At 32.7% G+C, this 26,882-nt stretch overlaps 1 protein-coding gene across 1 annotated transcript in view; it reads left to right on the top strand.

Moving 5' to 3' along the window:
• Positions 1-26,882, top strand: part of LMBRD1 (LMBR1 domain containing 1) — a 108,253-nt gene that overhangs the window by 29,879 nt on the left and 51,492 nt on the right. The window contains exons 5-9 of the mRNA XM_045543810.1: positions 1,687-1,754; positions 5,600-5,688; positions 8,855-8,928; positions 21,925-22,050; positions 26,130-26,282. Coding sequence (XP_045399766.1) covers positions 1,687-1,754; positions 5,600-5,688; positions 8,855-8,928; positions 21,925-22,050; positions 26,130-26,282 — 510 coding nt within the window. The remainder of the gene's footprint in view (positions 1-1,686; positions 1,755-5,599; positions 5,689-8,854; positions 8,929-21,924; positions 22,051-26,129; positions 26,283-26,882) is intronic.

Below are 26,882 nucleotides of genomic sequence, written 5' to 3'. Positions count from 1 at the left end.
GACAGATACAGCACACACGCGTGTCCAAAACTGGAGACCAATATCACTTTAAGTATTGCTATAAAATGTTTAACTAAAATATTAATAAATATAATTCAAGGGTACCTTAAATATATTAATATTGTATAATATAACAGAGTTGGGCCCATTTCTTGATTGCATGGGTGGTTTAGAATCAGGAAATCTATTAATATATAGTAATTAATAGGTCAAAGAAGAAATTATATGTTGGAAGATATTTGTCAAAATTGAATGCTTTTTCATAAGGGGAAAAAGTGTAATACGAATAAATGTCTTCTTATTGAGTTACAGAAATTTGTTTTATACCTTGTTTATGTTTTGTACTTAAATACAAAAATAAGTGTATTCACTGAAAAGCCAGCATCATGCCTAATCATGCATGAAACCTTAAGAGCATTTGCATTAAGAAGATCAGGAGCAAGTAATTAGCAGTATTTTAAATGACTCCTAGGATGATAATCAGTACTGTGTGTTAAAGACAAAAAAATAAGATGTTTAAATAGTTATAAAGAAAATCAAAATTATTATTTGTAGATACTGTGTGACTCTGTATTTAGAAACCTAAGGTGTGTAAGGTAAGGTAGCTGGTTGCAAATTTAATAAAATTTCAATGAGATATATGTGGTCTCTATTCACTTCTAAAGCACATCTTCTTCCACCCTTTGGTTGATTTTAGGATCCTTTTTACTTTTTCTTTAGTTTTTTCCCTAAAGACTATCTTATGTTCTTTGTGAACAAGAACTTACTATATGAAACATGAATTTAAATTTTAAAAGGTGATTTTTAGAGACTTCATTAGTCTGAGAGGACAAATGTTATTTCTGACTGATTTAAAATATAAAATTATTACTAACTTCTCCATCCATGTTCAGAATGTCTATTTTTTTGATCTTTTTTTTTGTTTTAATCTTTTTTAATCTTACATTGTGGGCACCAAGCAAAACACAGCTTTTAAATTCCCAAGTTCCTTGTTTCTAGTCCTTGTTCAATCACTTATGACCTTTGTGATTTAGGGCAAATTATTTAACCTCCTTGGGCCTCAGCTTCCTTATCTCTAAAGTAAGGATGACAGCATCTATTTTAGGGTTGTTGTGAGAACTAAATGAGTTAAAATATGTAAAGTTCTTAGAACAGTGCCTGGCATGATATATGTTATATATTGAAGTATATAAATATATACACATATGTGCATGTATACATACATGCATGTATATATGTGTGTATATATAATGTATACACACGTATGCATATATACACACAAACATGTATATTGTGTTTATTATTATTATAAACCATTTTGATGAATTGGATTGGGGGCATTGTAGATTCTGATTGTTGTCTGGGGGAATATTTTATTAAATATTCTGATAATTTTACTAAAGATGCCCACTGGAGAATGAACTATGCTTTAGATGTGTTACTTTTCACAAGGGCCTAACCACTGAAAAGATGTGAAAATCTCATGTATTTTGCAGAGATACTTAAGATGTGTGGTATACATGTTAATTTTTCTTTAAATTTGAAGGTTTTTTTTTTTTTTAGCAAAACTTTACACTGTAGACTATAAATGTGTATTTGATATGAAAATACTGTTATAAAATATAAAACATTTTATATTTTAAAGGGCTTGCTAAATGGCATAACTCTTTTCTCCTTGGCATCTAGCAAATTAAAACCGCACTCAAGTATACTTTGGGATTTGCTGTGATTTGTGCACTTCTTCTTTTAGTTGGGTAAGTCTTGACTTTTTTTACCTTGACAATGGAAATAGAATTATTTGAGTAATAATAATAATAATAATAATAATGAGGCTCATTCAGAAAAATCTAGGAAAGGAAAAAACAAAATGTGAAAAAAATAACAAACCACTTTTTATATCACCATTGAACAGTAGCCACAAAATTTAACATTTTTATCTGTTATTCCATCTAAACATTTTTTATGTGCTTGAATACATGCAGAGTGCCCCTTTCTTACACGCACCCTACATGTTTTAGTTTTATACAAATTTGATTATATTTTACCTAATTCTTGGTAATCTACTTGTCAACATAATGTAGGCCTCTCTACAGGATAGTAAGTGTAGATCCATCAGTTTTGTCTGTTTTGAATTCCCTTCTTAGATACAACAATACATTGACTGATCTTCTAGTAATGACTACCTAGACATACATGATGTTTGCAGTTTTCCCGTTATTATAAAACAACACTTTGGTGAAAATCCTTGTCCTTGCATCTTTTCAGATTTGACCCATCAGTCTTTAAATCTTTGTCAAGTTCCTTCCTTAATTCTTCTTAAGTTTTTATACTAGTATCAACAAAGTTTTGCATATTTATGCATCTAAAATTTGTCCTTGTTAATGGAAGACATCCTTGTTAAAATACGTCTTGATTCTTTTATTTTTTATGTTAGGAAATACATTAGATGCTAATACTTTTTTAAAAGTTTCTGTTTATAGTTTAGTCTCACAAATTTCAATAAATAACTTTCAATAAGTAAAATATTTATTACATGTAATTTGTAATGGGAATAAAATTGTTCAGTAACTTTTTCTAGTTCCAAAAGTTCTTAGAATGCAAATGTTTTATAGTCAACTCATATTTCTAATTCCCTTTGCCTGCCTTGATGTGTCATAAAAGAGTACTTTTTGAAAGGATATTTTTTTTATGGTTTTATTATTTATTTTTGCTACTGAATATATTCTTTAAAGTTTTTTTTTTTTTTTTTTTGGCTTTGTAAAGAAAGCCGAATCTACTTATGTTAATTTGCTTTGTTAATGTGGAGGTCCCTTGTCTGTAAACCTAAATTATCTAGAACAGGAATCAGCAAACTTTTCTTAAAGGATAGATAGTAAGTATTTTAGGTTTATGACCCATATGATTTCTATAGCTCAATTATTCTCTTGTAGCTTTGAAGTAATCACAGACAATGCATAAAAAAAAGAACATGCCTGTGTTCCAATAAACTTTATTTATAAACATAGGCAGCCAGTAGTTTACCAACCCGATTTAGAACATGACTGAGAACCATCAGAATAGAACTACAAATCTTGGCAGTTGCCAGAATAAAAGAATAGTGAATTAAAGACTAATAGTGTTTTTGGTTATCCAGGACAATGTTCTTCTCATTACCATATGTAAATATTTCAACAAGGTGTACATTTAGGTTAAATGATCAACTAAATTTCTAGAAGTATTTTTGAAGGTCACATACTCCTAGTTTAATTGATGTGTTTTTGCTGATTAAACAGTGGATGATTTTATGGCAAAGATGTGGTCTAGGTTTAACTACTTCATACAGCTCATACATTTTTGGAACACTTGTGTGTTGGATACTGTGCTAGGTCTTGGGGCTACAGATGGAGGATCATAGTTTTTGTCCTCAAGGTTCACATCAGGAAGACATGCAAATAAATATCTTGAATTACAATAATTAAGTGCTCTAAAAAGAGATAAATTCTAGATATTCATGGTGGAAGAGCAAGTTCTTACTCTGCCTTTTAGAATTGGGAGACTTAAGAGGAAGTAATATTTGAACTGAGATTTAAAGAAGTGGTAATTGATCAGCTAACTTGATAAAGAAAAAAATATGAATAGCATGTATAATGTATTAAGTATGAAATTTCCAGTTTCCTTAAGTACTAAGTTTGACAGTTGATATCTCTGGCATTTCACTTTGACACTTGTTTTATTTTTATTGTGAAGGTACAGCCTCAGTCTTGCAAATGCACATTTTGGCTTGTGATTATCTTTCAAAATTTTTTTTAGAGCAATTTTTTTAAACCATGGATAAGGCAAAAATTCGTGTTATTTTCAAATATTGTTTTCCATTGTGGAACCAATGAAGACAGCTCAAACTATCAACGAAGTGTTTGAGAAGCATGTGGCTAATGAACGCATAGTACATGGATGGTTTGAGAACTTCCTTTCTGGTAATTTTAATCTTGGAAATGAGCCATGTGGGCAACCCGAGACCGAAGTGGATAATGATGAGCTGAAAGTTGTAGTGGAAGCAAATCCATCTCAACCTACATGTGAATTAGCAGCAAGGTTTGATGTTACTATTCCAACAATATTGGAATTTGTTTCAAATGGCCAAGGTAAAGAAGCTGGATAGATGGGTACCGCATGAATTAAACAAGCATCAGAAGAGAAATCATCTCAAAGCTTGCCTTTCTTTACTGTCACAACATAAAAGTGAACCATTTCTACACCATATTGTTAGGTGTGATGAAAAATGGATCTTTTTGACAATCACAAGCATTCGGCACAATGGTTGGTTAAAGATGAAGTGCCAAAACACAGTCCAAAACTGAATATTCATCCCCAAAAGAGCCAATGGTGTCTGTTTGGTGGTCCAATGCTGTTACCATTCACTACAAGCTTCATGAACCCTGGTCAGTTGATTACAGTCGATGTCTACTGCAACCAACTGGACAGAACAATGAGGATGCTTTCGATTAAGCAGCCGAGATTGGTCAATAGGGACAGGCCAATTCTCTTGCAAGACAATACTCAACCACATGTCACACAAACAATGCTGCTCAAACCACAGAAGCTGGACTTGGAAACTCTCTGTCATCCACTGTATTTACCAGACCTTGCACCAGCTGACTACCATTTCTTCCAGGCTTTGGACCACTTCTTGCAAGGAAAATATTCAGTTCTCAACAAGCCAGTAGAAAATGCCTTTTGCAATTTCATTGCCACTTGCTCTCCTGGCTTCTTCACTGCTGGCACAAACAAGCTACTGTTAAGATGGCAAAACTGTGTCGATAGTTTAGGCACACACTTTGATTAATTGTACTACTTCTTGTTTACCTCAGTCTCTTGATTATCTTCTTCTTTATTGATATGGGCTAGATAATAAATAAAGTGACCATTTATTTATTCTGTCTAGTTCCCATTTTCTCTCAGTCTAAGCTCCTAGAACAAGTTACTTCTACAGTCCCCCTTCAGCTGTGGATGGAAAAACAAATAGAAACTACTTACATTATGTCTATCTGGTAGAATCTTGAAACATATAGAAAAATACTAAGAAGAAAGTAAAAACCACCCCTGATCCCACAATGAGATATTTATTGTTTATTTTGATATATTTATTTTCTGTTCTTGTCTAATGCATCCATATAAATATATTGAGATAGTTGTGTATATTTATATTCTGTTCTACTGATTTAACATAGAGATCCTTAAACATTTTTTGTGCCATGGACTGTTTTGATCATCTTAAATGATAGTCCCTTCGCAAAATATTATTTATTTATTTTTGTTTTGTTTTTCCCAGATTCATTAAAGTATAATTGACAAATCACAATATTTTAAATGCAAAAAATAAAATATATGAGAAACGAAACTAATTTTACTGAATACAGTAATAAAACTATTAAAACAAATTGATAAAATAAATGCATAGATAAACTTCTCAACACTCTTCTGTGCATGTTGCAGATCGATTAATTGTTTTGGGAAAAAGTTGATCTTTGTTTTTAAAAATTACTGAACATTTTGTTTCAGACCATTGTGTTTAACATTTTATCTTTAAAGCCATTAAACAAAGTTATTTTCTGCTTTGTAGTGCTTTTGTTCCATTGAGTGTTCCCAATAACAAAAATTCTACAGAATGGGAAAAAGTGAAGTTCCTATTTGAAGAACTTGGAAGTAGTCGTAAGTATTCTTTTTTAAAAACTCACAGTAATTTGTATTTCCTGATCTTTGGGACTTTTGAGAAAGCCTGTTTTTACTTTGTTAAGAATTCAACCTCTCAATTTTCTAACTTGTTAAATGTATGCTAGACAAAGTAGGACCTTTGTGGTGTTAAGGCTCACTTTTAGCTATCTAGCTATGATGTAGCTAGTTTCTTGACTGCTTTATAACATTAACATGTTGGAAAAAAATGTAATCTTTTCATCAAAGTATTTTAACAGTGAAGGTGTTATAATTTCTGTGTGACCTTTAATTTACTTAGGGTAATATAGAATAATATGTTAAAGAAATGTACTGGATGTATTGGTTTTATTGGCAATTTTTAATTAGTAAGAGAGAAACCTATGTATATATTTGAGATTAAGTAATCTTTTATGCAGAATATAAATTAGAGACTTCATATGAATTAAATAATGTTTTATTATAAATTTACCTCACCAAAACATTTTAGCATTGCTTTTCCAGAAATTTTCTTTAACTTAGTCCATGTGACATGAGATTTTAGAGGAAAAAAAGCTGGGCAGGTTCAGGGGGTTGGGTTAAGATAGCTTTGGCATTAGAAAATGATGTTAAATAAGAATATGTACCATGTTACTCAGAATTTCATGTGCATTTGAACACAGTAACTTGATTTTCAAAGAAATCTAGAATACTTATTTCTATAACCATTATATTGGAAAAGTTTATTGCTTTTGTACTTATTCTAATAGGTACTGTACATTCATTGATCACTTCTTTTTATCCAGATAAAATATTAAATGATGATTAAATTACATCTTGGAGTCTGCTGTACAAGTTCTTAATTTTCTTGCTTTCCACTTAAGATTTTGTCTTGTAAATTGTGGTCCATTAATATCTTGCTGATACCAGCAAGAATAAGGATGGTACACCTGGCATCTTCTAATAATACTGAATTGTCAAGATTTATGCACCTTGATTCTATTGCTAAGAAATAAATTGCTTCTTTTCTTCTAATTAGCTCCTTCATGTATTTTTAGTAACTAATCTTCTGTCCTAAACTTTATTTCATAAGTTATACTTTGAGTATTAGTATAACTTGATTAGGTAGGTAGCATTATTCTGATTTCTGTAATCTCATTCTCTTTAGTTTCTTTTTGTCTCAAATCTTAAACACTATATTCTAGAGTATATTTTGATTATCACTTTGGATCAGCTGTCTTTTTAGGTTCAAAACAGTCACCCAACTATTCTTAATTCTAGTCTTATTTGTCCATTACCACACGTTCCTGCATTTTTCAGGCATGAAGGATATTTAACCTTTTTTAAATATATGTTTTACATGTATTAATAGTAAAATGTATAGATCTTATGTATACATGTATATAATCACTGTAACTGATTGCATTAAAGGTATAGAACACACCCATCACTCTAGAAGTTTTCTCAGTATGGCTATTCAATTAATATCATCTCCCATGAGAAATACCACTGGTACAGTTTTTTCCACTTTATTAGTTTTGCTTTATTTTGAATATCATACGTGGAATAATATGATTTTTTTGTATGTCTGGCTTCTTTCATTAATGCTTTAAAATTCATTTGTATAAGTAGTTCGTTTTTATTGCTGGATAGTAATACATTTTATAAATATGCCATAACTTGTTTATCAGTAAGATCTATTTATTATATCCTAAAGATGTATGTGCCCAGATCATAGACCCTACCATGTCAAGAGAATTTATCTTCAAATGTCTTTAGCGCATGTTTGTTCATCCTTTACCCAAATGGGAATAATTCATAGTGATTAATTTTGCATAATTTGGTTTAGATGGTTTTGACTATTAGTAATATTAACTTTGTGATTGGCCATATACGTTAGCATAATACTCCATTTTTATCAAATCTAAGACACATAATTTTTGACATTTTTATGTCTGTTTTTGGGGTGTATTTTATAAGTGATGATAGTACCTTAAAATTGCTATCAGCCGGATACCAGCCCTGTCCTAGTTGTATGAAAACCTTCTGTTGATACTTCTGGTAAGAACAAGAAAGTAACAGCATCAAAATGTCTTTGATTTGATAAAATGTATTTTAAAAAATTTAGGCATAAAAATTTGCCTTGCGTAATTTGTGAATTTGTTAATAACATACTTTATGGTGTTATGCGAGGTCTGTCTGGGAAATATCCAGTCATGAAATTGTTCTTGCTATATTAACAATGGCTAGATACTTTCCAGACAGACCTCATATAAAACTGAGAAATGAGTTTTAAGAAAATAGATCATTATAATTTTATTGGTATTTATAAAAGATTAATGTTAATTCATTAAATTAATCAAAACCTTGTATTTGATTCCATAGGACCTGCATTTGAACTAGATCAATACAAACCTAATAGGACCTGTATTAAAACTGGAAAAATTATTACTCCTACTTAAGAATATTCAAATTTTCCTAGTATTTCATATATAGTCTGATATATTTGTGTGAAAGTATCACCCCTGCCCTCATGTACTGGCTTTTGTTTAAAAAATTTCCTAAATCCAACCCGTTAACATAGTATTCCCTTTTTTGGTGTTACATTTGAATCTGTTTTCCATGGTGTTTGCTTTTACTTTTCTATCAAGTAGGCAAATTAGTCCTTTCAAATTATAAAGTGAAATAAACTCTTTAATTAAGATTTTAGTTTTATGCTATATATTAAAAACTTGTCTGAAAATTAAGAACAAAGAAACTAAGTATCAAGACTGAGGGGAGAAAGGAGAACGATTAAGGTCAACAACTTTCCTATATAATATTATTTCTCAGGGTCTGTCATTGAGAAAAGCCAGGTGATCTTTTTATTACCTTTTGAGCATCTCTTATTTTGTTGATTTCTTTTTAGCCCAATAATTAGTAATTTTCCTCTTAATTTTAAGCGGTGAAGGAAAGAAAATCTTAGCTAGTCTGAAAGATCTTTTATAAATCAATTCGTGAAGAGCTCTTTACAAACCCTTTTCTCTACTTGAAGTTCGCACTTCAAGGACATGGTAAGATATATTGGTTTTTATTCCTTCAGAATGTCTAAGGAGACCAGTTTTTTTATATTTTGTATTGATTTGCTGAATATAAACATTTGCATAGTATATGTGTACATTTTTTTAAAGTTTTTCTTTCTTTACAGATGGCTTAGCTGCATTGTCATTTTCTATTAGTTCTCTGACCTTGATTGGAATGTTGGCAGCTATAACTTACACAGTAAGTGTAATGGTGATAATGGAGTTAAAGACTTGCCTTAGAAAGCAATTTTTTTACCTTGGTAATCTATTGAACTTAATTGTATTTTCCTTTTTAATATTTTAGTTCTTTTTTTAATTTTTAATTTTTTTTATTTCAGCATATTATGGGGTACAAATGTTTAGGTTACATATATTGCCTTTGCCCCATCCGAATCAGAGCTTCAAGTGTGTCCATCCCCCAGATGGTGCACACTGCACCCATTAGGTGTTAATATACCCATCTCCTCCTCCCCCCTCCCACCTGCCCTACACCTGATGAATGTTACTACTATATGTGCACTTAAGTGTTGATCAGTTAATACCAATTTGATGGTGAGTACACGTAGTGCTTGTTTTTCCATTCTTGGGATACTTCACTTAGTAGAATGGGCTCCAGCTCTATACAGGATAATAGAAGAGGTGCTAGATCATCATTGTTTTTTGTGGCTGAGTAGAACTCTATGGTATACATATAGCACATTTTATTAATCCACTCATGTATTGAGGGGCACTTAGGTTGTTTCCACATCTTTGCAATTGTGAATTGTGCTGCTATAAACATTCTAGTATAGATGTCTTTTTTATAGAAAGTCTTTTGTTCCTTTGGGTAGATGCCCAGTAATGGGATTGCCAAGTCAAATGGTAGTTCTACTTGTAGCTCTTTGAGGTATCTCCATATTACTTTCCACAGAGGTTGTACTAGTTTGTGGTCCCACCAGCAGTGTATGAGTGTTCCTATCTCTCTGCGTCCACATTGACATTTATTGTTTTGGGACTTTTTCATAAAGGTCATTCTCACTGGAGATAAGTGATATCTCATTGTGGTTTTGATTTGCATTTCCCTGATGATTAGAGATGTTGAACATTTTTTCATATGTTTGTTGGGCATTAGTCTATCTTCTTTTGAAAAGTTTCTGTTCATATCCTTTGCCCACATTTTGACAGCCAAGGAAACTATCATGAGAGCAAACAGCCAGCCTATAGAATGGGAGAAAATATTCGCATGCTACATATCTGATAAAGGGCTGATAACTAGAATCTATATAAAACTCAGGAAAATAAGCAAGAAAAAAATATTTTAGTACTTTCTTCAAGTTTTCTTCAGTTTCTTTGCTTAAGAGAAAAGTTTGAGCTACTTAGTCACAATCATTTTATCTGTATTTGGGAAATTTAATATTCAGAAAGAAATTTTATAACTTATGAACTCTGAAGGTGGTTGTATACTATAATAGATTTAGTGATTTATAAGTGTACTAGGACTCTGAACCATAGACCAGTATCTGTTACTGTTTCAGTAGATTTATCCTACTTGGGGATATAGGGATTTTAAAATCAGATAATTTATATAACTTGATACTTCTCTAGCATATAGGATCTAATCTTATCCTATCAGACTTTAATTTTTTTTTAATCTTTCTAGAAATGGTAAGGTGTGAATTATAAATGACTAACAAAGTTGTGTACAGACTGCTCTTTGAGTCTTTTGCTCAAATTATAGAGGAACAGCTAGTAATAAGTGCTGCTTTCTTATCTACCCCCAAGCATGTAAGAAGCATTAAAATTATCTGGAACCTTTCAGATTAATGAAGTTTATGTTTAAAGCACTCTTAATTCTTGCAAAGATGGAAAATACTGGTTATAAAGGAAACATTTTTGGATGTTTACTCAGTATGTCTTCCTTTAGACATAAGAAATGGGCTATTAGTGTAATAGCAGAATCTAGTTTTGTTACATGCTCATTCATGTGTCATAATGTGTAATAAAAGAATCCTAAAAGACTTGCCTTTTAATATCTTACAGAAGCTTATTTGGGTAGTCAGTTTTATTACTCCTTATAATTTTTGTGTTTTTATGCCTTACCATATAAGGAATTTGCCATCTAATATCAGTGGGTGATTATCCTTCTATCTCACAAAATATGTCTACACCATGTTAGTTATTTGTCTTTTAAGAAGCATTCACAACTTAACAAATTAGAAGTTAGGTCTAGATTCTAATTGCTATTCTCTGACTGATTTGTTATGTTAATCTTGGGTTTATCTTTTAACCTGCTTGGATCAGTGTCTTCTCTATTAAATGGAAATAGAAAATGCCTCACAGGGATTTTTGAAGGTCAGATGATACTGTTTGTAAAAGTGCTTTGAAAACTATAGGGAAAAGAGGCTATAGCAGTCGATGAAAGATTAGTTAAGAGTAACAAATGGAAAAAGACTATATAATGTCAGTGTCAAGAATTATGAAGGGGGGCCCAAGATTTTACCCTACTTGTAGCCTGTGTATTTATGGATGGTGGCTGAAGATGCAAGACTTCTGTGTCAGAGACAAAGAACTTTGTCACTCACAGCAATAGCAGTAGCCATAGGATCAGCATTTTTCTTGTGTTGGTTCCCTGAATCCCAGTTCCCACAGGGCAATGGAGAGAGAACCAGTGTTCTATAAAATTTGGATTCAGTCAAAAGGCTGCACTCAAGGATGTGGCCTCAAGGCCGCAGATTCCCCATCCCATTCTCTAACATCTGAGCAGAGACCTGAAAGGAGTGAAAGCAAGCCATGATGGAAGAGTAAGTGCAAAGATCCTGAGGTGGGAACATGTGTGCTGTATTCAGATACTAGCAAGAAGACAAAGCTCAGTTAACAAGGAGAAGAGTGGCAAAAGGTTAGATGAGAGCAAGAGGCCATATGACGTGGAGCCTTATAGACCATGGTTAGGGTTTTGTATTTTATTCTAATTGCGGTTAGAAGTCATTGGGAGGTTTTAAATGGAAAAGTAATGGGATCTGAGAAACATTTTAACAGTAATACCCTGGTGGCTCTGAATTATATAAGCTGTGAGGGTGAGGAGTGGGAGTGGAAAAAATAAATGGAGTTATTAAAACCATTGGAAAGACAGCTGCTCTGTAGGAACAATATTATTGTAAAGGTAAATATCTTAAACTATATTTTATATTGTTCAAATTGAAACTTTGAAAATTATCATTTAAATAATCAACTAAGCAAAATATAATAATCATACTGAATGAGTTAAAATATCTTTAGAAGAGCTTTACTTTTTTAGAATACATCAAGTCCTTATATAATGCCATTTCATTCAATGTTGTTTTGTTATAATAGTGCTGAAGAAAAAAAAAAAATCAATTCCTGACTGGAATACTGTCTGTGTGGAGTTTGCATGTTATCCTCATGTAAGCATGGTTTTTCTCTGGGTATTCCAATTTCCTCTTGCATCTCAAAATGTATACTTTAGTTTACTTAGCATGTCTAAATTTGTCCTAGTAGGAGTAGGTGTGAGTGTGTGTACCCTACGATAGAATGGAATGGTGTTCTATCCAGGGTGGGTTCCTGCCTTGTGCCCTGAGCTGCCAGGATAGGCTCTAGCCACTCATGACCTTAAACTAGAATGAACAGGTTGGAAAATGAATGAATGAACGAATACAGATTATCGTAAAATAAAAATCTGTAAATGATACAATATACAAATGCACAACAACGAACAATGCGGTATAAAAGCATTCAGCTAGCCCAACATATTTCTTATTGTTTTGAACTGTGTGGTGGTAGGAAGTGCACCTTAGAGTTTTCGCTTTGCAAACATTTATTCCTTAATTTCATCCGCCACCACTACAAACTTCATCACTCACTGATTCACCAAAACTTGGGTGATTATTTCAGTTGTTTTTATTAATCTTTCGTAAATATAGGTACAGCTTACCTTTATTTCAATGTTTAATATTAGAAGTGTTTGGGTCTTTATTTAGAAGTTTGGAGATGTTTTTCTGACCAGAAATAGGCCATAGGAACTTAATCAATTAGCCTGTGGTAAAATTGGTTTCATTGTACATTTTGCTTAAAGTCACAGTTTCCAAGAGCCCATCAATGACGTTAGTGAAGGCTCACTGTACAGAGGACTGGGCTGAAGGAAGCTGGTCAAACAACTAGAGGACCTTGTGCCCGGACTGAGACTGGGTACCAGAAAGACTTAGAAGAGTTGCTGAATAGCTAGGCCGGGGCCACTTAAGGCCTAAGGTCAGGGGAGAGATTCCAGTGTACTAATAATAGCACACTAAGATTCAGCTACCTAGGAGTTATATTTGTTTTCTTTAAGCAGCATGAGGACTAAAATTATGATTCTTGGTAGACAGGCTTAAGTGTGGATCTTAAGTCCATTGGTCCTTTGACCTACTTTACTATCTAAATTTCTTCATCTTTAAAGTGGGATAATATTTAAGAAATAAAGTTGTGAGGATTTAACTAAATAATCCACCAAATCTTGCATTCTATTGGCCACCCAATAAATGGTCACTGTTAAGCTTAAACAGGTGAATATTCACAACCTCTTTACTCTCAGTGAAAGCAAACCAAATGCTAAAAACAATTGTATGATGATCAATGAGAATGGCTTATTCAAAGACAAGGAAGTCAAAGAGGCATTCATAATTGAATGATGGTTAGTTGGGGTTGGGGGAGTGTGGATAGACAGATAATGTCATACAAATAGCACTATAAGTATGCTCAAAGTTTAGAGAATGCTTTTTACTAAACCGTGGTTTGGTCAGTTTTAATACCTATGGTGCATAGAGGGAGAAAGGGTAGGTTAGATGTGATCCTGTTCAAGGGAGCATTCATGGTGTGTATAGCTGAGTTCTAGTCATGCATGTGAGTCATTGTGTGAAATCTGGTATCTGATCCCTAGCTTCCCCATTGGTAAAAGTGGGCCAGTAATACTCAAACTTTAGCAAAAATTCACTGAAAATCAACCACTTACAGATAACTGGTTTTATGATAGATATACATGATTAATAGTACTAATTATATTTTCTTATAGTTGGAATCCAAAGTTTTCTCCTGAGTAATCATGGAAAAGCTTGATAATTGGGCTTTTCCTATGATGTAGCATGAAAGAGGGTATAGTACATATTCATGAGGAATGGAAGAGATATAATTTTAATTAAAGTACCCAGAGTGGGAAATTAATACTTAGAGTACTTTGACCCTGTGTATAGAGAATTAATTATTAAATGAAAAATCATGCCTGTTACAGAATTTGTAACTAATGTTTTATATTGAGATTAGACATGTTTTTGTACTTTATATGTATCAGTCAAGTGTGAATTTCTTAGATATGTTATTTTTGAAACTAGTTGATTATTTAAATTTTACTAAGGTTCTGACTACTATACCATATCTTAATGAACAGCCAAATAATTGGGCATTCAGTTTTAGGAGGAGAATGTCAAACAACGTATTAGCTTGCATATTGTTCTAAGTTTACATTGAAAGGGAATCTGATACTTTTTAGATTTAAAAAAGTGAAACCCATAGGCATAAATATCTATGTAGATATTTTAATTTTTTGGTGCCACCAAGTGGAGAAATGTTGAATAATATCTTCATGTACAGTGTATCATATGGACCAATGAAGTGCCCATAGAACCAATGACTGCTAAACTTTTTATTATATACCCTTGTTAATAAAACTTTAAATGTGCCCTCCAGGATATTTTTGAATTATAAATACATATTTACATATTATTATGCTAATATAATGTGAAATATAAACTAAAAGATTAAAGACAATTAAAGTAATAAATTAAGGATTCCCAAATACACAGATAAAATACAGAATATTTTCTTCTTGTACCCATCCAAAGTTGTCTTATCCCCGTGTCTTAGTTCAGGCTGCTGTTAACAAATAATGCCGTAGAGTGGGGTGGCTCAAACAACAAACATTTATTTCTCACAGTTCTGGAGCTTGGTAAATACAAGATTAAGGTGCCACCACATTTGGTGTTTGATGAGGGGCCACTTCCTTGGTTTGCAGTTCTTGTATCCTCATATGGTGGAGAACAGAGGGAGAGGAAGCAAGCTCTCTTGTGTTTCTTCTTATGACACTAATCTCTTTCATAAGGGATCCACCCTTATGACTTAATTACCTCCCAAAGGCTCCACCTACAAATACCATCACACTGGGGACTAAGCTTCAACATATGAATTTTAAGGAGACACATTCAGTCCATGGCACCTTATGAACTAGAACAGTGGTTCCCAATAGCGTTTGAGATAGAAATCCCCTTTAAGAGTCAAGTTTTTCAGGTTTCCATCTGATACCACATTTCATTGAGTATATGCCACTGATTGTAAGATGCACCATTACTATAAGGAAAAATCCCTGACATTGCTTTCGTTTTTTTGTTGTTGCTGTTGTTGAGACAAAGAGTCTCGCTCATCACCCTGGGTAGAGTGCAGTGGCATAATCTTACCTCACTGCAACCTCAAACTTCTGGGCTCAAGAGATCATGTTGCTTCAGCATCTCCCAAGTAGCTGGGAGTACAGGCATATGCCATGATGCCTGGTTAATTTTTCTGTTTTTAGTAGAGATGGGATCTCTCTCTTGCTCAGGCTGGTCTTGAACTCCTGAGCTCAAGCGATCCTTCTGCCTCAAAGAGTACTAAGATTACAGGCATGAGCCAGTGTGCCCGACTGCTTTCGTAATCATTTATAAGTTTTTCTTTTTCTTGTTTTTTGTAGAGATGGGATGGTGGGGGGGATCACTATGTTGCTCAGGATGGTCTTGAATCCTGGCCTTGAGCAATCCTCCTGCATTGGCCTCCCAAAGTGCTTGGATTCTAAAGCATGAGCCACCGTACCTGGCCATTTATAATTTTTGTTTTACATTTAGTGAGAGAGATTTCTTGGACTTTATATAAATACTTCTCAAAAGTTGCATCACTCTTCTACATACATAACAAGGAAAATATAGTAAAATAAATTGAAAAACTTCATATTTGGAGTCTGAAAATTCTGAATCACTTTTTGAATTGGTTATTGATGTCCATGTTTTACTATACAATACAGATGCTATGACTTACGATGGGGTTACTTCCTGATAAACCCATCGCAAGTTGAAAATACCATTAAGTTGAAAATGCGTTTAATACACCTAACCTACCGAACATTATAGCTTAGCCAAGCCTACCTTAAACGTGCTGGGAACACTTATATTGGCCTGTGGGTACACAAAGTCATTTAACACAAATCCTGTTTTATAATAAAGTATTGACTATCTTATGTAATTTATTGAATGTTCTCATACGTGGGAGCTAAAAAAGTGTATTGTCTTTTCTGCTATCAAGAGAATTGATGCAACTTTTCTTGAGTGCTCTAGTCTTGTCTCTGGGATTTTCTTTGAAGCTGCTACCATACCCATTCTGTAAATTTAAGTTATTTAATTGTTGCTTTTTGTCTTGACCGTGTGAAAGGCAATCCCTTTTCGTATACCTAAAAAGAAAAATGCAAAATAGCTTCTATTTTGGATATATCCCTTTCTTAAGCTATGAAGCACTTGACTCTTGCTTTGAAAGAAAATATAAAATTATGCTCATTGTTCCAATGAATATTTGCTTTACTATTTATGCTTCTTAATTCTCTTTCCCCTTACTTACATACTCTTTTTGTGTCAATGTCACATCATAGTACTATCTTATGCAGCATAAGTGGCAATTAAACTCAATAATTGTACCAAGAATGCATGTGACTCAGTTGAAATGACTATAATATAACCAGCTGTGACCAAATTTGTGAATATGCAAGTAATGATAATATGTTATAACTTCTGTCTACCCAGTGATTATAAAATGCCTTCAATTTCAAGATGCATCCGAATTTCACTGATGTTAAATTTAAGAAAATATATATGTCTTAAAATCAGTGAATACTTAAGAGGAAAGTCTTGACTGCTTATATTGTTCCATTAGTTGTAACAGCATATATGTCCTTGAATAATCGGTTTTACAAATATGTGGAAGACATTTATTCAGTCTATCTGTAATGCTTGGTGTTGACCCTTTGCAGTAATCCAAAGCTCAGAGTTGGAAACCATTGTTACAGATAAAGGAGAGGTGGGTAGAGAAACGGTGCCATTCTAAACTGAGCAGTGAAAGAATGTATTAGGAATGTATTTTGTATACATTATTTTAAAAACATTTCCGTTTTAAAATAGAGTTAGTGATTTATTCTTGGAAGTCGAAACAAATTGGAGGCAATTATGGTTGACCTAGAAGCATTTTAAACTATTTAGCCTTGTTGATGTTCCAGAAATGCACTAGAGGGCAGTAGTAAGCAATAAAAGTTTTGTGTTTCTGAAAAAGTCTTTTTGCTGTATATTTTCTTTAAAAAAGTCTGAGGTTAAATTCAAAAGATTGTTGTTTAAAGACCGTAAAAGTTATAATGTTTTGTATTAGGTTATTAAGTATAAAATGTCCAATTTTCTTAAGTACTAAGTTTGACAAGTTGATACCTCTGACATTTCACTTTGACACCTCTTTTATATATATATATATATATATATATATATATATATATATATATATATATATACACACATATATATATATATTTTTTGTGGAGGTACATTCTCATTCTTTCAAATGCATGTTCTGGCTTGTGATTGTCTTTCAAAAAAATGTTTGTGAAACCATGGATAAGTCAAAAATTTGTGTTGTTTTTGAATATGAGTTCCATTGTGGAGCCAGTGCAGTGTAAACAGCTTGAAATATCAACATATCAATGAATTGTTCGGGAAGGATCTGGCTAATGAATGTACAGTGTGTTGATGGTTTGAAAAGTTCCATTCTGGTGACTTTAATTTTGGAAATGAGCCATGGGGGTGACTCGATACCAAGGTTGATAATGATGAGCTGAAAGTTGTAGTGGAAGCGAATCTGTCTCAACCTACCTACGCGTGAATTAGCAGCAAGGTTTGATATTACTATTCCAACAATATTGGACCATTTGAAACAAATGGGCAAGGTAAAGAAGCTGGATAGATGGATACCACATGAATTAAACGAGCATCAGAAGATAAATCATCTTGAAGCTTGCCTTTCTTTGCTGTCATGACATAAAGGCCAACCATTTCCATAGCATATTGTTACATGTTGATGAAAAATGGATTTTTTTGACAATTGCAAGCATTCAGCACAATGGTTGGATAAAGGTGAAGTGCCAAAACACAGTCCAAAACCGAATATTCATCAGAAAAAGCTAATGGTGTCTGTTTGGTGGTCCAGCACTGGTATTATTCACTACAGCTTCATGAGCCTTGGTCAATCACTTACAGTGGATGTCTACTGCAATCAATTGGACGAAATCATGAGGATGCTTGCTGCAATTGAGCAGCTGAGATCAGTAGAGACAGGCCAATCCTCTTGCAGGACCACCTGTTGCAAAAGACAACGCTGTTCAAACTACAGAAGCTGGACTTGGAAACTCTCTGTGATCCAAGTATTCACCAGATTTTATACCAGCTGACTACCACGTCTTCCAGGCATTAGACCACTTCTTGCAAGGAAAAAGATTCAATTCTGAACAAGCTGTGGAAAAGGCTGTCTGTGATTTCATTGCCACTTGCTCTTCAGGCTTCTTTGCTGCTGGCATAAGCAAGCTACTGTTAAGATGACAAAACTGTGTTGATACTTTAGGCGCATATTTTGATGAATTGTACTGCTTCTTATTTGAGATATAATAAACTTTTGATTTGAAATAAGACATTTTATATTTAATGATCTAATATAATGTCAGGCTAATCATAATCTAAATATTGTAGTTAAATTTCCTGATAATGATTGAAATTGTAGTCTAAAAAGAAGCTAAATATTTGGTAACCAAATGATGGCGCCTTTCTTCTACTTGTTGTCTTCAGACAATTAAAAATATAAAACAAAGTTGTGTTCTGGTCCCATGTTACCAGAAGTTGTTACTAAGGACATATTTTTATTTTCTAAAATCTTTTTAAATAAGCTAAACTCTAATTTATCAGTTCCATATAAGGAAATAACTGTGTGAATTAAGAGCTTTCTCTTCTTAAAATGTTTGGTCAAATATTATCTCTCTAGAGAAATTATTTTATTAATTTAATAAATGTTTGTTCTTAGAGTAAAGGTAGGAGGAAAAAGAATTGGAACCTAGTTGTTATGTCCTATTTAGTTTACTGTAGTTGTTACTAGTCTGGTTTAGAAATCTGTTTAGCCAAGTTTGGCAGATCTAGTAATAAATGTACAGACTAGTAATGTTAATATACATTGTTATGCGTTATAATTGAGTTGTAAGCAAGGCACATTTACAAGTTAGGGAAGGTTTCTCAGATACAGTGTAATTAAGCTGAGACCTGAAGGGCACTGAAATTTGCTAATGAAGTAGGGTGAGAAGATAGGCAGTCAGATGAGGGCACTGCATGAATTAAAGTGTAGATGCTGGACAAAACTTGACGTAGTATAAAATTGTATGTTTTAAGAACTGTGAATAATTCAGAGGCATGAGTTAAGGATAATTAGTTGGTAGGGGTCAGGTCACAAAGGGCTTTGTATGCAAGATTACATTAATTGAAGTCTATTCACAAGACCAATAATTCTACCTTTCATTGAAAAACAATAGCAAAACAACTTTTAAAACCAATATTATATGAAGTTTTGATATATACAAAAAAACAGATGAACAGGTAGAATTGCTCTGGTTAAAGTAGTAGCAGGTCCCTCCATGGCTAGCTGCCTTGTTATCTTCTGTAGAGACCCTACAGGCATCTTCCCAGAATCCTAGGAATTTATACCAGAACATTTTGCAAAACACCCTTAATAGTCCTGGAGAATTTTAAGGGATATTAATTAGTGGAATGACATAATCTGACTTGACTGTTACAGTGAGATCACTTCAGAAACAGTGGAGAAGGTGGATTTGTAGAAAGTTACGCTAGCAGACCAGTTAGGAGAATTTAGATGACTTTGTATTTGGCAGTGGATTCTAAATAAGGGCCATGTTAATAATGACAGGACCAAAAGATTCCTTAGGAAACAATTTTGAGTATTGAAGTTAGTACATTGGGGGATCCAAATCTATCCAAAAGAAAATAAGTATTGAGGTAAAATAAGCCTAGTTTGGAGGTGGTTGGGAGGACAAGGAAACATAACTGGGTATAAAATGAGTTTAGCAAAATATTATTGCCTTGGCATTTGATTGTAAAAAGCAACATGACATTGGACTGTTAAAATGATATGTGAACATGAGGAATTGATAAATAATCATTATACTGTACATTCATCAGAGCCTTAAACAATAAAGGATGTGGAAATACTGGAATAATCAAATAAGTCAAAATGATAATAAGGATAGGAAAGTCCTATAAGGAAAGATTAAAGGAACTGTGAGATGCTTTGGTACCTTGGACCTTATAATTCATATTTTCAGTGTTTTGAGGTTATAAAATTTAATATTAAAAATATAAATTTTAAACCCAGTTTTTTCCTTTTTATATTTACCAAAGTATACATTTTACAAATATAAATTTGATAAGAATTGTATTAACCAGAAGGAAATCACTCTACAGGTTGAGCATCCCTAATCCAAAATCTAAAACACTTCTTGTCCCAAGCATTTCCTTGCGGTCCCCAACCGCAGGCCGGGCGCAAAGCTCTACTGCCCACCCCACCCCACCCCCATCCCCTGTCTGTGGAAAAATTGTCTTTCATGAAACCGGTCCCTGGTGCCAAAAAGATTGGGAACCACTGGGATAACTCAACCACTACACTATCTACATTATATTTTCTTCTAATACTAACAAAATCTTTCTTCATTGCTCTTTTTTTGGAAGGTAGGGAAATCATGAGAACACTAACTTAAGTTTTAGCAATATCTAAAAGGCAAGGTTTTAAGTATTTCTTCTCTAGCAAATATAACAATTTGTACATTGGGTAATTATATTGGTAATAATATTCAGCTATTTAATTATCTAAATATGACATGCTGTAGAGTTGATATTACATGATAGAACTAGTTGATTTCTGGGATTTCTTTTTATTTATGTTCTTTGTTCATATTCTCCGTTAATCAAAAAAAAACACCTCTGAATTGTCAAAATTTCTACTTTGCTATTTGAATTGTGGCTTAATCAATGTCTAAAGGAGGCTCAGTGATGAATATTAAAATAATTAAAATTGATACTAAATCAATCTGAGGTCATCCTTGGAGTTGACAACTCGGTAGCAGAGAGCATGAGAGAAAGTATACAGGTTCACTGAGGATATTTTGGGGTTTTGAGTCAAGCCTAAAAAATGGCATATTATCACTTCTACCCACATTCATTATGTTCGGCTCGATCACATGGTCCTACCTACAGGGGAGACTGGGTAGAGTAGTTTGGTTTTGTGCTCAGAAGGAAAATGAAAAAGATTTAAATATGCAATGTGGCATCTGCTTCAGAGTTTGTTGCTGCAACCAGGAGGTGATAGTTGTCAATGTTTCTTCTAAGGATTTAAGGTTAATAATGATTCTGAATAATGGTCACATAGCAAATGCCATTGTTATTACTGATTATAAATAAAAAGCTTTAATTTGGGACTGGAATATGGAATTGGATAGTACATATAATAACACGTTTATTGTTAATGCCGATTGATAAGTTAAAATTCCTTGTAGACAAATATTTAAAATACTTAGCAAAAAGTCTAGTTATAAATTTAAAAATTTTAAACTATATATAGAGATAATTGGTATGCTAATTGAATGCCATGTATATATTAAAATACTTATATTTTACTAAAAGTTTACCATATATAATTGGTGAAAATTGTTTTTTAAATAGAAAACAATTTTGTAAATTGTTTACTAATTCACCCTATCTTAAACTTTGAATAGCCTAAAGTTGTCATTTATTACTTTGATAAAGTATTATACATATTTAGATTAAATTTGTAGCTTGTCCTTTGAGGAATAGTGTTATAAATGTAACTCTGTATATACGTAAATGTGAAATAAACAGAAGAATTACTCCCATATACCGTGTTCTTCAGTGACTATACACCTTCACAACTACTGACTCTTAAGTTATTACTTAAAAGGACATTTTTTACCCGAATATTGTGTATAATATGTTTACAATAGTATTACTAAAACATATCATAAAACATATCATAATTTTATTTCTTTTAGGCCTATGGCATGTCTGCTTTACCTTTAAATCTGATAAAAGGCACTAGAAGCACTGCTTATGAACGTTTAGAAAACACTGAAGACATTGAAGAAGTGGAGCAACACATTCAAACAATTAAATCAAAAGTGAGTTGGTGTTTTGTTGTAATTGGGAAACACAAAATTACTTTAAGTTGCCTTCTGATGGGACCTAGATATTGGCAAACTCATTTTTTACATTGTTTGAATTTTTTGCAACTTGTCCTTTAAGAACTATGTCCCTATTTTTAAAAATCTGTCTTCTGTGTAATGTAGTTCACTGGCAATTTGAGAATTTCTATCAGTGTTCTAACACTTAAAAAACAAGTTCTTCTTACATATGATTAAGACCTTGGTAGTTCTTAGGTATCCTGATTCCATGTGTAAAATCAGATTTTAGTATATTACTTATGTTCAAGTTTTATGTACTAGTTAAATAAGCTAAAGATTACCAATTAAATGTACTTCTAAAAATACAATAAAAGGTTTTCATCCATTATCACCTTCAAGTAACAGACAAACCTTACCTACAGATTGTAGGAAAAAATGGCAAGTTTTCTAAATTATTCTATTAAGCTAGCATGATCCTGATAAAACCAGACAATGATAGCATACAAAAAAGAAGACCATATACTTTCTTATAAATACAAGCAAATATTTCAATATAAATAAAATACTTCAAAACCTATGCTGTAATAAAAGAATATTTCATAATTATCAGGATAGGTTTATCCCAGAAATGCAAACATGATACATTAGAAAATATATTGAAGTAGTATAATATATTGAAATTAAATGTGAAATATTAGCATCTTAATGTATGCCAAAGAGTATTTGATAAAAGTCAATTTGTAGTTATGATTAAAAAAATGCTTATCAAATTAGAATACCGAACAAAGGAAGCTTCTAATAAGCATCATAGTTACTAGTGAAAAAATAGAAACTTTCTCATTAAAGTCAAATGTAGGGCAGTGATCTCAGTGTCATTGCTACTCTTTAGCATATTCCTGGAGCTCCTAGTCAGATAAGAAAGAATTTAGGTATAAACATTGTGGAAAGGGGAGAAAAAAGGGAATACATCCTTTGTTAATTAGAGATATCATCTATCAAGAGAATCTAAAAGAATCAAATGAATGACATACTAGTAGAATTAGTAAGAATTCATCAAGGTGTCTAGGTATAAACTTATAAAAATCATTAACCAGTTGGAGGATATAATATTAATAGAAAATGATCTCATTCACAGTACCCACAAATTATAAAATAATAAGAAATGTCAGAATCTTCCTGGTGGAAATTATAAATTTTACTGAAATACATACAAGACACAAATAAATGGAGAATGCCATCAGTTCATAATTGAGAAGATTCAATATAGTAGAGATGACAGTGTTTTGCAAGTTTTGGTGTGAATTCAGTATAATCTCTAAAATACAAAAAATGAAATGTGCAAAAAGCCTCATACTGTAAAATATGGATTCTGAATTCAAATCAAATATAAAATGTATAAAACATTAGCAGAAGGTGAAAATAAAATTTTATCCTGGTGTGGACATTTCTAAATGATACACGAAACCCATGTGCTAATTAAGAGAAGATTGATGAGTTTTAAATTTTTAGTTGTAAAATTTGTGTACTGAAAAAGGGCACCAAAAAGAAAGTTAAAGACCAACAAAAATATGAGAAAAATCTGTAATACAGGTAATGTATAAAGAGCATCTTTAAGTCAGTAAGAAAAAGGACAACCAACACACAAACAGAAATATTGAACACAGGATTTAAGTAGGTAGCTCACTGAAGGAGCTATTAAACTATTCAGTAAAAATATGAAATCATGCTTCATTTATTCAGTAATCAATAGGTTGACCAAGCATCTCAGCTTACCTGGAACTTGAGGGGTTTTCCAGAACCTGAGACTTTCAGTGCTAAACTGGGACAGTTGATAACCCTAATAATCAAAGATGTGAAAATTAGAACAACTCAACTTTTTTTAATTCTTTGAAATTTTAAAAAATGTTTACTTGTGTCATGTGTTGATGGGAATTGGGAAATAGGTATGTTGTTTGTAGAAATATAAGATACACAACTTTTTAAAGAAAATTGAATGTTGTGACATATGCCTATACATATACATACCTTTTAATAATTAAAGTTTAATCAAACAGTTCACCTCTAGAAATCTATCCTATTGGATTATGTGTACACATTTGTGCCCAGGTATATAAGGATGTTTTTGGCACATTGTCAGTGGCCCTCACCAAAAATAAAAAAAAAAAAGGAAACAATCTAAATGTTCAAAAATAAGAGTATGTGTAGCAGGATATTGGCCTGCTTACCAGTGGTAACCAGAGGAAAGGGGAGTGGTAATATGGTAATTGCAGACAGTATGAAGGGAAGCTTTCACCTTTTACTTTTTTTTAACCCTTTAACTACATTTTAACCTTTATAATTACATTTTTTATTTCAAATGAGATAGATTGTTGACTGCTGAGTTTCTGTCCTAGTATTTGTTTCTCTGACCAAAATTCTTATATTAGTTTAGTCAATTGGCAGTGCAGAATGGACATTAATCCCTCATTCCACGGAAGCATTCACCAAATAGGTGGATAACTCGGGTTTGGATTGTTAAATTAGTTTACCAGTTTTTTTTTCTGAAATAGTGAAAACCAGCATTGAAATAAAATTACCGCATTGTTGGTATGTTTTTGATATTATTAATATAATGGAAGTTTTGAGAAAAATTATTGTGGTTAAAATATAAAGTGCTGAACCCTTCTCATGCCACACACTTGAAGTATTATTGCCTGGATCTGCCTTCCAGAGGGAGTGTTTATTTTATTCCTCTAACCTTCAGAAAATACCTTTCTGTAAGTTTCCCTTTTCTGCGATGTATTGTGATAATACCCGATGAACTTAAAGGAGTAAAGATAATCATAGTCCAGTTACATAAAGTGTGTGGTCTCTGGGCTAGTAGCATCAGCATCTCCTGGGAATTGGGTAGAAATGTGAATTCTAGGCCCCACTCAAGACCTACTAAATCATAGTCTCTGGGGGTAGAGCCTAGAAATTTGTGTTTAACAAACTTTTCAGGTGATTCTTATGTATGATAAAATTTGAGAAGGAGTAAGTTAAAATATGGAGGATGATGGTTGGTTCTAGAAGAGCATAGTGATACAAATATGTAAAGAGATTATAATTGTGTAAATCTTTTTATTAAAAGGTCTGTGGATATTATCTTCATTATATCTATGATTTCAGATTAAGGCTACACAAGAATATACAGATAGCAATATGCTATATATCTGCTAAGAACTCATTTAATCCTTAATAGGGCTGTTAAAGACATTCTAATATCTAATATCTTTGCATTTTTTAATGTAGTCCTATGTAAATATTTTTCTTGTTCCTTACAGTAAAAGCAAACAAATTTATGTGTATGTCACCTTTTTTTGTATTTAGCAGTTGTCTTGTTATCGTACCCAGTTGGAGACATTTGGGGGCAGGGGAGTTCAAGCAGGAAAGTGTACCTGTGATACATCATGAAAAAGATACTGCTCATGTTTACAAAAAGCATCATTTGAAAATTGATGGAAATTATCTGTCAGATAGGTTGGCCAAAGAAAGTATGACTCATTTGCAAATGTACTTAGAAAACAGGGAGATGCCAATTCTTAGCAATTGTTATAAAAACCTCTCCATGCCACCTATATTTGTGTTGCATCACTCTGCTGGTATTTAAATCAGCCTGAAAAGTTCAGGTAACACAGCTACTTGACTAAAGAGAAGGGAGGAGGCAGGGCTAAATATATTGAAATAAGAGGTAGGAGTTTGAAGGGGAGGGAGAATAACTGAACAAAATACATGGTAATTAACACTTATAAACAACCACCTTTTTTGTGAGATATTTTTACAAATATTTCTCTCTATATATAGCTTTACCATATATTTGGAAAACAGGAATGAAGAGGAAGACAGTATTAAATGTACACACATATACATTTTGATGCTGCTTTTGATTTAACTATGTTTATTGTCACATCGCAGTTGTCAATTTTTTTCACTTTGTAAATTTGCCTAAGGAGTGTCCAACCTAAAAAAGTTTTGTTGTCTGATCTGCTAAATATGGTGGATACTTTATTAAGACTTTAATGGTAAAAAAACTTTGATTTTGTTCTATACTTTTGCAGAGCAAAGATGGTCGACCTTTGCCAGCAAGGGATAAACGTGCCTTAAAACAATTTGAAGAAAGGTTACGAACACTTAAGAAAAGAGAGAGACATTTAGAATTCATTGAAAACAGCTGGTGGACAAAATTTTGTGGTGCTTTGCGTCCCCTGAAGGTAAATGGAGTTTTAAAAAAATATGCTGTCACTCTTCTCCTAACTGTATGACTGAATTCTCTTTTTGAGGCATTGGAGCATGGTACTTAAGATCTTGGATTTTGGAGTGTAAGTAATCTGATTTTGAATCACAACTCTCTTGTTGGTCATTTGGGCAAGGTGAGTAATTTTTCTGAGCTTCGTTTACTCATATGTAATGTAAGTATTATAACAGTTGTTGGGAAATTTAAATGAAAATATGGATAAGTAATATGCTGCTTGCATATTTTGCAAGTTTGGTTTTTTCTATAAATAGGGAGATGTGGGACCCATATTAGAACTCAAGAACCCTATCTTAAAGTAATAGAATTTGCCTTATCATTAGATGATGCCTCTCAAAGTATATAAAAAGGTATTATTTGGGGTGGAAAACCATTCTTTTCTTTTTTTTTGGAAACGTTTGTTTGCCTGCCTTGAATTCTTGGCACTGTGATACCTAAACTTAAATGCTAGATTGAATTAAAGTCATTATGGTATGACACAGACTCAAAAGTAACTAAAACTGCTGGCCCTACATAGGCTTACAAATTTACTCATTCTGTATCTGGGAGCACATCATAC

Source organism: Lemur catta, chromosome 2 (genome assembly GCF_020740605.2).
Source record: "Lemur catta isolate mLemCat1 chromosome 2, mLemCat1.pri, whole genome shotgun sequence".
In the NCBI taxonomy this organism is placed as follows: domain Eukaryota; kingdom Metazoa; phylum Chordata; class Mammalia; order Primates; family Lemuridae; genus Lemur; species Lemur catta.
The sequence above is the reverse complement of the archived record's forward strand: the minus strand, read 5'-3'. Positions and strand labels throughout refer to the sequence as shown.